This window comes from Ciconia boyciana, chromosome 1, assembly GCF_034638445.1.
Source record: "Ciconia boyciana chromosome 1, ASM3463844v1, whole genome shotgun sequence".
In the NCBI taxonomy this organism is placed as follows: Eukaryota; Metazoa; Chordata; class Aves; order Ciconiiformes; family Ciconiidae; genus Ciconia; species Ciconia boyciana.
This window is the reverse complement of record NC_132934.1, coordinates 155048179-155060651: the sequence shown is the minus strand read 5'-3', so window position 1 is coordinate 155060651 and position 12473 is coordinate 155048179. Positions and strand designations below refer to the sequence as shown.

The 12473-nt window shown below is 36.9% G+C and overlaps 1 protein-coding gene across 1 annotated transcript in view; it reads right to left on the bottom strand.

The window, feature by feature from the left end:
• The window catches only part of COL4A1 (collagen type IV alpha 1 chain), a 130500-nt gene that overhangs the window by 35148 nt on the left and 82879 nt on the right, over positions 1 to 12473 (bottom strand). Inside the window, exons 13-24 of the mRNA XM_072849883.1 lie at positions 12120 to 12209; positions 11467 to 11502; positions 11259 to 11318; positions 9046 to 9090; positions 8770 to 8823; positions 8250 to 8291; positions 7270 to 7363; positions 6572 to 6607; positions 4244 to 4408; positions 2350 to 2445; positions 1309 to 1392; positions 496 to 566 (exon numbers count right to left, since the gene is read on the bottom strand). Of these exons, the coding sequence (XP_072705984.1) occupies positions 496 to 566; positions 1309 to 1392; positions 2350 to 2445; positions 4244 to 4408; positions 6572 to 6607; positions 7270 to 7363; positions 8250 to 8291; positions 8770 to 8823; positions 9046 to 9090; positions 11259 to 11318; positions 11467 to 11502; positions 12120 to 12209 (873 nt within the window). The remainder of the gene's footprint in view (positions 1 to 495; positions 567 to 1308; positions 1393 to 2349; positions 2446 to 4243; positions 4409 to 6571; positions 6608 to 7269; positions 7364 to 8249; positions 8292 to 8769; positions 8824 to 9045; positions 9091 to 11258; positions 11319 to 11466; positions 11503 to 12119; positions 12210 to 12473) is intronic.

Genomic DNA, 12473 nt, shown 5'->3' with positions numbered 1-12473 from the left:
ATTATGTTTTATGGAATATACTGCACACATTTCCCAAAATTCAGACAAACTGCCAAAGTACATTGCATGCTAATATTAGATTGCTTACACTACACTAGATGGCACTGTCTCTCTCTCAATATGTACGTACACAATAGCAAAGAGTTACTGGAACGATTCACGAGAAGGTCAGGGCAGACCTGCATCTGTTTCCTGTGAAATCCTACTTTTTACCCAACTCCACTGCTTAGCTTGCTCAGCCAGAAGGTCACGTGTCCTGCTGACTTCATAAGATAGGCAAACACAGAATTATAAACCATTTCTGACAGGTCTTTTTTCCTCTTATAGCTCAACTACACTGCTTCCTAGTTTATTTTGCTAGGCATAGTTCCTTAATTTTATCATATCACTGTGCTGGTCTGTTTTTAAACAGAACTATTACACAACCACACTGATGATCACATGTTTTTAATCACATGCCTCATAGGACACAGCTTTTGGCAAGGCATTACTTACAGGTACCCCCGGAAGGCCATCAAGTCCAGGTAAGCCTCTGTCACCCTTGAAACCTGATTGTCCTGGAAAACCTTATCAGAGAGACAAAAATACAATTCTATTTATTACATGTTTTTACAAATAGTTCATTGTATGTGAAATCTTTTGATCCTTCTCAAAGTGTCTCATTCCATCCCCAGTTGTATCAATATAATTCTGCCACAGTTAGTGAAGTTGTCTGGATCCATGTGCTCATGTGCGATATGTCTGCAGTCATAAACTCAGAAGGTGATGATTCATTTGACTTAGGAATGAATTCACCTTACTATTTAGACCTATCATGTAACCGCTGCAGTCTTGAAACTACCTAAACCATATTCATTTTTCTTAACAGCCACTAGAACAAACATTAGGTATAATATCACTGTTTGCATGTGGCACTTCTCTCATATGGTAGCAGAAAAATAATTATTTTTTTTGGCCACAGAATTTAATGCTAGGATTGGGAACGTATGTATGGGCCACTGCAAAGCCTGGGCACATAGGGCAAATACTTCCCACATTATTTTTCACTTTCACAGTCTTCTGTGAAAATATTTGGGCCACATTTTGCAAAGACCCTCCACTGTGGCCAATTTCTGCTTCCTTGGTAATTCTTGTTGATTGCATTGGAAATGTGGAATCACACCAAAAATAGGAATATTCCATCCTCCTTTCATTAGTTTCACAAACAATTTGATTAGTGGGACAAAAAGTAATTAATTTTATCATATATGCTGCATTTTTAGATTTTAGCCTACGTAGTTAATTCTCAGGTAGTTAATGAGTTTTTACCTGCTGGACCTGGTGGCCCTTGTGGTCCTGGAAGTCCGGGAGGTCCTACTTTATCACATAAGGCACAGGATTCACCTTTGTCACCTGAAAAAAAACCCCCACAAAACTAATGAATAACAATGAAAAGATTTAAGACAACTGCAAGCAGGTGGATTCAGGGGCAAATGTAAATTTAATACACTTCATGCTGAAAGAATAAAAATAAATGTGCTACTTCTAATTACATGCTTCAGAGAGAATTTATCAGCAAACTGATATTCAAAATTCTCTGAAATTTTTAAAGGAATGGCATGAAAATCAACTTAAGTCTTAGCCTAGGGATAATATTTAACAGATCAGTTAAAAAGGACCAGGCTGAAGAGGATCAGAAAGAAGAAAAGAAATATACACTGGGTACAGAAGGAATAAAAAGGAGAAAAAGGAATCAGAAAAAGGAGAACCTCTATAGCCACTGTAATTTTGCAATTTTAGAAAAGCAGCGAGCAGAATGAGATTAGGAAGGATCAACCATTGTGTAAATGAGTGCAGCTCATATTTTTATATGTCCATTCAGTCAATGCTGCTAAAACACATGGCTGACAGTCCTATTTATAGGTGTTACAATTTTAGCTTCAATTATACTCATGGCAATGATTCATAAACCATTTCCATTCCCAACTCATCTGCCCCTCTCTAATTCTTCATCTCAGAATTCACATCTTAAATTGCCATGAACAGTTCAATTTACACTTAATGGGGCCATACTCAACCCTTTCTTTCTTCCCAGCTCCTCTTTCAGCCCTGGACCATCCTTTATCACTTTCCAGCAATGTGTAGGCTAAGTGAAATGTGGGTGAAGTTTGTGTCACAGAACTCCATACACAATATCCTTCTTTTACTCACGAGAGACTCAAGAAACATCTTCCATGTCCACGAACTATTTGTTTACCTAACTTTAAGTACACTTTCTCTGGATCCAGCCTAATTTGCTCAGCCTTTTTACATACCCAAGCTCCAGGATACAGAGCATTAGAAAGCAATCAGTTTAAATAATAATATTACCTTTCTCTCCCATCTCTCCTGGAAATCCATCTCTTCCTGGAGGTCCAGGACTACCTGGGGCACCAGGTTCTCCCTGCTGGCATTGATCAATTCCATCTGCAATGGAAATGCAATAAAGACTATTGTTTGACAAGTGCAAGTTTCCATTATAGGGCTGCATTTATGAATGTCCCAGCTGAATGTATCTATGAATAGTGAGAAGTCAGGATAGCATTTTTTTTTTATTTGTTTTACTTTGAAAAATTTAACTGGGATTCTGTATTCTGATTCCATACATACTGCTTAAGAAACCCCAAGAATTAGAGAGAAAAGACAGGCTCTGCCATAGTAAGGTTACAAACAACTTTCACATAAAATCTATTTTTGTTGTAAGTTTTGGCTAAGAAAAGTGCTGTGGGTGAAAAATTGCTTGTTTGACCCTGAAGAGAATGGAGAATATTGCCGTTCTGAAGAAATTGATTAAGTAGAGTTTTTTGTACCCTGACTTTTGTTTTCAATATTTTAGGAAACTTTCTAGGTCAAGAACAGCTTGTTAACACCTATTTAACTTCTTCACACTAATAAAGCTTCCTGAAAACAAGAAACTTCATATGTTACGAACTGATATAGGCAACAAATGAGAATATTCAGCAGGCTTGATATGAGAATACAAATTGTGCTTGTTCTGTTTGATGATATGGCACAGGTTCTGACCCAATACAATATGACATCATTTTGGCCAAAGCCAGTAGTCAAAATGTTAATGTGAAGTTTGGCAAACAACAGTTACGTGAAAACAAATTGTTTCCCATTATGAACTTGAAGAAAGCTAAAGAATTGTCTGGGGAAGGAGCAGAATTAAGCAGTGACAGAAACATGTTGTATGAAAAACAGGAATTGCTCTTATTTTTAGGGCAAGGTAAAATTTAGCTATTTAATTCCATATTCTAGGTGCTGGATTTTGTACTGCTTCGTTAGCAAACACAGCAACAACTAGGCATCTTCAGTTGTTTTTGAACCAAGTATTTTGGTTTAGGAATTTAATAGAGAATAATGTTCCTTTCAATAGTTTTAGACTACCTAAACTACTGTAATAGGTATATCATTCTTTATGTTGAAATGACAATTTAACTCACAATATCAGTATCACCTATAGCAAAAGTTTTTCTTCAATAAAAGTTAGAACATCAGTTGTAAGGAGCTATTAAGCATGGAACACTTTCATATGTACTTTTTTCATTGCTTCATTACAGAGCAAAACCAAAACATTTTTCTCTTTAAAAATGCTTTATCAGAATCTGATTATACATAGCTGTATAATTTTGTTATCATTACTACTAATATTATGTATTTGTCACATCATTACTCACTTTTCATTTACCTCTATAAAGCAAGTGTTGACCCCATTCTCCTGTAAGATATTTCATTTTACAACAAAAACTTCTAGCAGACTAGTATCTCGGTTAGCAGTTCTTACACATGTTACATAGATTGGTACTCCAGACTTGTAAACTGTAATACTGAACAGCTATCTTTTATGCCAACAACATTAGTACCTGTTATTTTTTTAATTGAAAATCTATTAATATCTCTAAATTGGCACATTAGGACACACAGGAAACCAATATGTATTAAGGTCAATTATTTGCTTATATTTTAACAGTCCACAATGTACTTTTGAAGAAATTTTAAAAACATTTCACAAAGAATCCTTGTCCCAGTAAGGAAACAAGCGGCTGACTGCATCATGGAACGGCTTTTACTTGGTCCGTTAACAACTCAGATATGTTTCTTCCACGACGCAGATGCATTCTGATTATGGCTTTTATAATCTTGTCTCCTTATCCTTTTTCATGTGCATGCAATGTGCATTATTGAGTCTTCATTGTGAAAAGCAACCGAGTGCTTCACCTACCTGTTTTGCCTGGAGGACCTGGTGGGCCAGGCAACCCCGGAGGACCTGGGAAACCATCTCTTCCAGGGGGTCCGGGTAAAGGGAATCCTGGAGAACCCTTTTCACCTTTTTCACCTCTCTGTCCAGGGACACCAGGTGATCCTACCCTATCTGGAAGCGGTTGACCTTTGGACAGAGTAAAACGTACATTAAAAAAAGTTACAAGCAGAAAGACAGTAACATTATCAACACATTAGCTTCCCTTAGGTTTCAGAGAGAAACAGAAAAATGCTAGTGCAAAATAAAAAGGGACTGTATTTTTACTATCAGTGATTTATACAAAACTGAGGTTACATACACACTACAGCTCAGAATAACTTTGGTTGGATCCCTAGACAAACACTCTTGTTCTGTACTAACTGCCTTTCTGAGATTTAGTTCAATCAACTTTTGCCGGGTAGGAAAAAGTGGGAACACAGGAGTTAATTTAGCTATTACACTTAGAAACTACTACACTCTTCCTTATCTCATAATAAACCTAATCTTAAACACACCTAGAAAGGGACAGTGTCTCTAAGAACTTAGAACAGTAAATAAGTATTCAACAAAGCTAGCAGATTTCAGGAATGCTAAAACCAAAACTGTAGGAATAATAAGCAAACAGCCAATAAAGAGAAGCAGTTGAACAGCTAGAAAAAACTACTTAAGATCTCCTTTTAGATATTTGTACAGTCACACAGGTCTTCATATTTTAATGAGTTATTTCAGTTCACAGCAAATCATTAGACTTGATCACTAAACAATTGTGAGCCTTCTGCAACATTGCAGGAAGATATGAAAGTCACACAAATCTCAATTTCTGTAGGGTAATGACAGACTAAGAGCTACTATTTTTCTTGTCTTGTCACACAGAATTCTTTAGGGACTATTACAGCCTGAGGTATATAGTATCTCCTCCCTAAACTGTGAAAAATTTCCTGGAAACTATCTGACCCTGGCTCACATTCATTTCATATTTAGCTCACTGTCAAGATAGAAAATGCGAGCAAAGGAGGTAATAGTAGTATCACTCCAGGATGTGCTAGAGTCAGGTTTCCACAGATGATGTGCTTAATTTTTAAAAAGCAAATATCATGGTTTAGTTCAAACACATCTACATATATACATATGTCCTGGTTTTGGCTGCAATAGAGTTAATTTTCTTCCTAGTAGCTGGTATAGTGCTGTGTTTTGGATTTTAGTATGAGAATAATACTGATAACACACTGATGTTTTGGCTGTTGCTAAGTGGTGTTTACACCGGTCACGGACTTCTCAGCTTCCCATGCTCTGCCAGGTGCACAAGAAACTGGGAGGGGGCACAGCCAGGATAGTTGATCCAAATCGGCCAAAGAGCTATTCCATACCATACGACATCATGCTCAGTATATAAACTGGGGGGAGTTGGCCGGGGGGCAGCGATCGCTGCTCGGGGACAGGCTGGGCGTCTTTTGACGGGTTGTGAGTGGTTGCATCACTGTTGTTTTTCCCCTGGGTTTTTGTTCCTCTCTCATTCCCTTGTTGTTTTCCTTCTCATTACAATTTATTATTATTATTATTTGTTTCAATTATTAAACTGTTCTTATCTCAACCCATGAGTTTTCTTACTCTTGCTCTTCCGATTCTCCTCCCCATCCCACCAGGGAGGGGGGAGGGTGAGCGAGTGGCTGTGTGGTACTTAATTGTTGACTGGGGCTAAATAACAACAACGTAATAGCAGCATTGTCATGTATGTGAAGATGTTAAGACTATGAAAAAGGCAACATTTGCAGGCAAAAGAAATAACTTTTATTAGATCAAGTGACATAGTAAAAAAAAAAGCAGGAAGCCTTCAGGAATGACTTTGATTTAATAAATGTTATTATTTCTCCCTACAAACCTTGTTTTATTATATTTATGCAAACACATATAGAGCTGAAGTGAGAGCAAAACAAATTATCTACATATGAGCATACATCCATAGATACATATGCACATGCACAAACACATATTCACATTTTCCAACTCTTCTTGCCCAATGGAGCCATACTCTCTGGGCTATCTCTGACGACCTGTGCACACTACTTCTTCAGTTTAAGCAGAAAGTTATCAGGGCTCTATAGAGCAAGGCTGGATCACACCAGAGACACGAGAAAAGCAATCAACAGGAAGGGTCTAGCGGGATGATTAGACCCCCAGAGAGGCCACTGCCTGGGTGTTCTGTAAGTCAGGCAGTAACTGGCAGCAGCTAAGGAGAACATCTCTCAGGACTCCTCACCCAAGAAGAACACAAAAAAAATGTGAACAAAATCAATGGCCATGAATTCATACCTGGAGGTCCTGGGATTCCTTGTATACCAGGGAAACCTTTAGAAAGAGATGTTTTCAATTAGGCAATGAAGTCAGCAATGCCAACATCAGTGAACTTTTAGCACATATTATTTAAGTACACATTACAAGCTGGTATGCGCTGAATTAAAGGTTAAGTTACATAATCTATAGATATCTGCAAACAATACATTTACGGAAAAGGCCCTGCTGCGTGCCATCTTCTCCACTGATCTTTCTTCAACAGGGTAAGGTCTGTAATGGGGAAAATGGGAAAGGGAATGCTTGATTTTCCCTGTTTACTGAAGAATTTTGTAAATTATGCAAGCCAATTTTAAGATTAAAATTTAGCTACTGACTTTTTTAAAGGAGTCTCAAGATTCTGTGCATTATTATACTCTTTATGCTTGTGTTGATTTCCATCTTTCTTAAATCATCTCACTGGATTATTTAACTGCCATAGAACCAGATCCCAGTTTGTCCTTTTCCAATCTACAACTGAAAGGCAGTCTTATTTATGACGAGAAGAAGCGTCCTACAAACTACAACAAAATGTAATAACCTGAAAGCAATTAAATAAATAACTGGAACATTTCACTGCCATATGGAGCTCCTGAGATCACAGATAGTGCAATTTTCATTTCCTTTAATAAGAAAACTAAAAGCATAACTCAATCAAAAAGACAAGGCAAAATACATACCTTTTTCACCTTTTTGACCTTTCAGTCCAGGCAACCCTGAAGCTCCAGGCTCTCCTTTTTCACCAAAGGTATCTACTGGTCCAGGATCTATAACCTGCATCACAGGACAAAGACTAGGACACTAGAAACATACAACTGTGCCCTCGTTTGTATCTCCCCCATCCTGACCCGATGGTACAGAGGTAATTTGGTTTTGTGAAAACAATTTTGAGCAGTTGTGGTTATACTTGCAATTTCAGTGATATGTAACAACTGCTGTGAGAGGGTTGTAGCTGCTGAGGAATTACCAGAAAAAATAAATATTTCCTATTCTACCAAAATTCCTTCATATCAGTAGTAGGATTAAGTGGAGAGCTTTATAGCACCTTTCTGAACAAGAATGATGCCAAGAAACCTCAGCATAGTCTAAGCACTGACCCATTAGGTTTGTATTACCTTTAATTTTAAAATATTATGTTCTGGCAATTTCCTCTAACATTGATCTGAGCTTGACATATAGGATACTAACATTTGCAATACAATATTCAGGAAGGATGCACCATTTTTCAAATCAAATTAGCAGATGTTGGGAATTTTCCCCCATGTTGGGGAAGCAGCACCATCAGTGATCTATTTGTTGCTGACTAATCCCATTTTTTATTTGAAGTGTTAAAAAAATTATAGACTGCAAAGCTGACAGACTTACTCTTTTGAACTCTCTTTTGGATACTTTGTATTGATTAACAATGCCTATCATTTTCATAATCCAAAATATTTGAAATTCATATTCTTTGAGAGCTTCTTTCCCAAATTTCAAACATACTTAAAAGAACTGTATCCAACTTTTTGCTTCCTTTAAGAAAAAATGAGGACGTGACTGATTAGAATGAGATCAGAACATGCATAGTATCTCATATTCCTCATTGTTTGAGCACTTTGACTTTTACAAAATTTATATTTTCATTTAAGTTTAAAATAAAACAAGAATTTATTTTACTTACTCTTCCTGGAGGTCCTGGAAAACCTCGTTCACCTTTGTCACCCTAAATCAAAATAAAATTTACATTTGAAATCCAGCTCAGATTTTCTTCCCCATAAAATAGGATTTCCTTAGCAAATGAACACTTTGATAGAGATTCATACAACTTCCAAATGATAAGTACCTGGACCATTATAATAAGCAGCAAGTAGTTAGTTTGCGGGCCTGTACTGCTTTACACTACGTAAAGAGAAACTAGGATTTTTAGGAAAGTACATTTGTACATATGCTGGCTGGGCAAAAAGCTTGTGAAAATAAAGCCTTCATTAACCAATTCATATAAGAGATCTAAACCAGGGATACCTAAGCTACCTTAATTTTTACTTTTTCTAGTCTCTGAGTGATGACTTTACAACTTTTAGTAAAATTAATTTAATATTGCTTTATGTACATTTACGTTTTAATGCACATCTATGAACACGCGATACAAGCTCTTAACTCCTCATTCTGTGTGATGGGAAGCAAAGGCTGCAACTACGCACCTTAGCACCAGGCTCCCCGGGTCGTCCTGGAATCCCAAACCCACCAGGCAAACCCTGCATGTAGAAGACAGCAAAACCAGAAAAGACAAATATAGTTGCATCTTAGCTCTGTCAGCATCCAAGTTTTAAATTTTCAAACCAGTCACTAATTCACCGAAAGCAACAACTTTAAGTAAACAATTCAGAATGCTAGAAAATGTCAACCATTTATAATACACAGATAGTTCTTTGTTTTGAATTTAAGAAACGATACTGAAAATTCAGCAAAATACATACGGCTTCTCCTTTCAGTCCTGGTTCACCATCTTTTCCAGGCTTTCCCTGTAAAACACCAAGTTCCACTCTGCTTAAACAGACAGCCACATACATGCAATTTCTAAATATGGTGGGTGAAACACTAGAACAAAACAATCACTATTGTAATGCATTAACTGAAGTGTGCTAACACAGCTAACAGTGCAGAGGGTACAAAGCAGGCAAATTGTGACTGCCTACTGCTTAAGTTACTCAACATCCTACAAGCTGCAGAATTAAATAAAATCCTGCAAATCTGTTCCCAGATCCAGGAATAACATACGGATTTCCCAGTCAAGGATGCTTCAAGACAAAATATATCAACAGCACAGGAAACTGGAACCAGACCCAGAAACTTTTCCCTTAGCAATCCCTTTCTATATATATACTCTCCAGCCTCACAAAACCTTTATTCATAGACATTCAGTGGCTCAGTTTCAGCAGAAGGCTTGGAGAGTGGCCCCGTATCAGGTCGTGTGGTAATCTAGTGGTAAAAAACACTTCCTCTAAATTGAAAGCTGTAATTTCAAATCACAAGGCGGATGATAACCTAGAATCCAAGGTTCCCTCCTCCAGAGCAAAATGATTCACTATTAGACCACCGTGTTAGCCTACAGAGGGGATTAGATTCCCTTGGGGTAATCAACAGGTACGTGATAAATGACCTAGAGGGACTAACCTACTTTTCAGGATTCCCTTTCTCTTCCCATGGACTATGAAGGGACTGGCATCTAGGCTCGTAGCCTAATTCACTGGAAGCTGGCTTTTAGTTGGTGTCACGGTGCTTAGATTGTATGCGTATCATAAGCAATATGAGTATGTCCCGTAACACCAAGAAAATGTAAATACTTAATACACACAGTGCATGCAATTCAGTCTAAAATATAATCGCATCAGTTTAGGTCAAAAAATTCCATCTAAAACAATGCAAGTGAAGGATAAAAATGATACATCAAAAGTGAACAGGCCACCACCACCGAAGTGTGCAGCTATGGTATCTTATAAAGAAGGGTTACAAGTAATCTTTAATGATTAATTAAAAATATGATCTGTAAAGTCAGGAGAGTCTTCAAATGTACACTGTGATTGAAATTAATCATATGGTTTAATTCCATGAAACTAGAATATCAGATCTCAACATCTGTTCATCTTGCAAGCCTTATCTTAATTTCAGAAGTAGCTATGATTTCCTTGAACAGCAAATATTATATATAAAATAGCTTAGAAACTTTGTTCAGGGAACTCTGCAGAAACTGCAAGCTGTATTTTTGAAAAATTCAAAGATGCTCTGGTTTCCTCAACAAGTTCTAGGCCAACATTTCCCCATTCTTCCAGCTTTTGAGCCCTCATTTACTGTAAGAGTAAAAGCACATACATGATAGCAAAGATAATCCCATCACATATCTTCACTAAAAGGACGACAGAATATTTGACCTTGAAGTAGAGTAGAGAGGGAGATTTTCTCTTTTTCAGATTGAAGTGCAATTCAATGCCTATAGATGTGCTGGGTCTTTTTCTAACAGTTTATGAAGACCCACAATTTGAGAAACAATACTTTAGATACATTTGCATGGAGAAAACTTATGTTTGTGCTACCAGCTCAGCTATGAAAGATACAGCATGACTCATGCAGAAGTTGTATGGATGAGACTATGATATAGGTCAGACTAGGCAAATGTAACAGACCTTATGGCCTCAAGCATCTACAGTCAGGCTAGAAACCAGCAAACGAATGTATCTCAGTCATCTAAATTGTTTGCTCCATTCGTCTTCTTGTAAGAAACGGTACCTTTAGGCTAAGCAGGTTCATTTTGTAGATTGCACTTAAAAATATTTGAAATAAATTCAATACATTCCATTTAGCTAAAGTCACTCCTACAGAGTGATTTGGTTTGCTTTGCTTTTCCTTCTGTTCTGGAATGACTTAATCTTGCTTCAGTTGGGATCAATGGGAGTCTTGCCTTTGCCTTCAGCACTGCAAGCTACTGTTAGGTGTCCTTAGTTATCTGAAAGCATGTTACATACTAATATTACAGTATGTTATTACTAGCTTGACGTGTACACCTGTCCTACAGCAAAACTTCCTTGTTTGAAATATACCATATTTGGTGTTTCACTAATGGTTACTAAGTTTAATTAGCTTATGGAAACAATACAAGTGTAATTATGGTATTGATAAAGTTGAGCATACTTACACGTGGACCAGGCTTCCCAGGTTCACCCTTTTCTCCTTTGAAACCTGAACCTGGCAATCCCTGGAAAATAAATACACACCAGATTAAAAACACTGCCAAATTCTAAAGTAAATTTGCTTTTATCAAATAGCTATAAAGATATTCAGGGCCGTTATCAGATTCTTCACAATTTTTATAGTAATAAAAAAAAAATATATACAATACTCACTGGGGTTCCCTGTTCACCCTTTTCACCTGGATCACCCTAACGAAATTATTAAAAAAATGTAGATCAGTAAGCAAAATCTTAACCATTATTCATTTAGGTTGTAAATCATTTAATTCTTCATGTCAGCAAAAGCACATTTAACCCTGTTTCCACTTCAAGAACTATGCCTAATAGTATCATGTGCAATAAGAAGTTAGACAAGCACAAAATGTGAACGATTAAGCTAGTTTACTATACTAGTATATATTGCTTAGACTGCCTAATTCAATAACTGAAAAAATCATTAGCACTCAGATTCCATGAATGTGATTCTGTATATGAGAAGTCCAGTATAACCTACTTAGTTCAAATGTTTAGAATATTTGGTGTTTACAGGACTATGCTTACCAATCCTCCTTCCTCAGAAAGTCCTCTGCTGTATGCGTTACTTATTTATGCTATTATTTATGCATTTATAATTTATCATATGTTTTTCAGAGAAACTTCTAGAAAGACAATCAAAATTCATTCATGAAGTAAAACAGGGATAAATTTTTGAAAAATTGGCTGTAGGTGACTTAATATTTTCTTTTTGCTGTTTTTTTTTTTTTGCTAATTCCTATTGATCATATTTTAATGAAGAGCACAAAAAGATTAATCATTTAGGGTCTCACCTTTTCTCCCTTTATGACTTCACTCCCTTTTTCTTTCATATGTGGTGCTGGTCCTGGTGGGCCTGGGGGGCCCCTTACCCCTTGTTCTCCCTGTCAACACCAAATCCAGAATAGTCCATTGAAAACTGCTGACACTGAGAACAAACATTACTAAGACCAATAACATTAAAGAGAACTACCACTCACTTTTAAAAATATAGCTAAATGGTTTTTTTAAATTCTTATTTCAGCAAACTCAGTCAGAGAAAGGGTTACATATACAGCTATAGGAGACACAACTGTATAACGGGTGACAGACAGAGACTGCCCTGAAGAAAGATCTCTGAATCTCCTGTTAGGGTGAAGATTGATTAA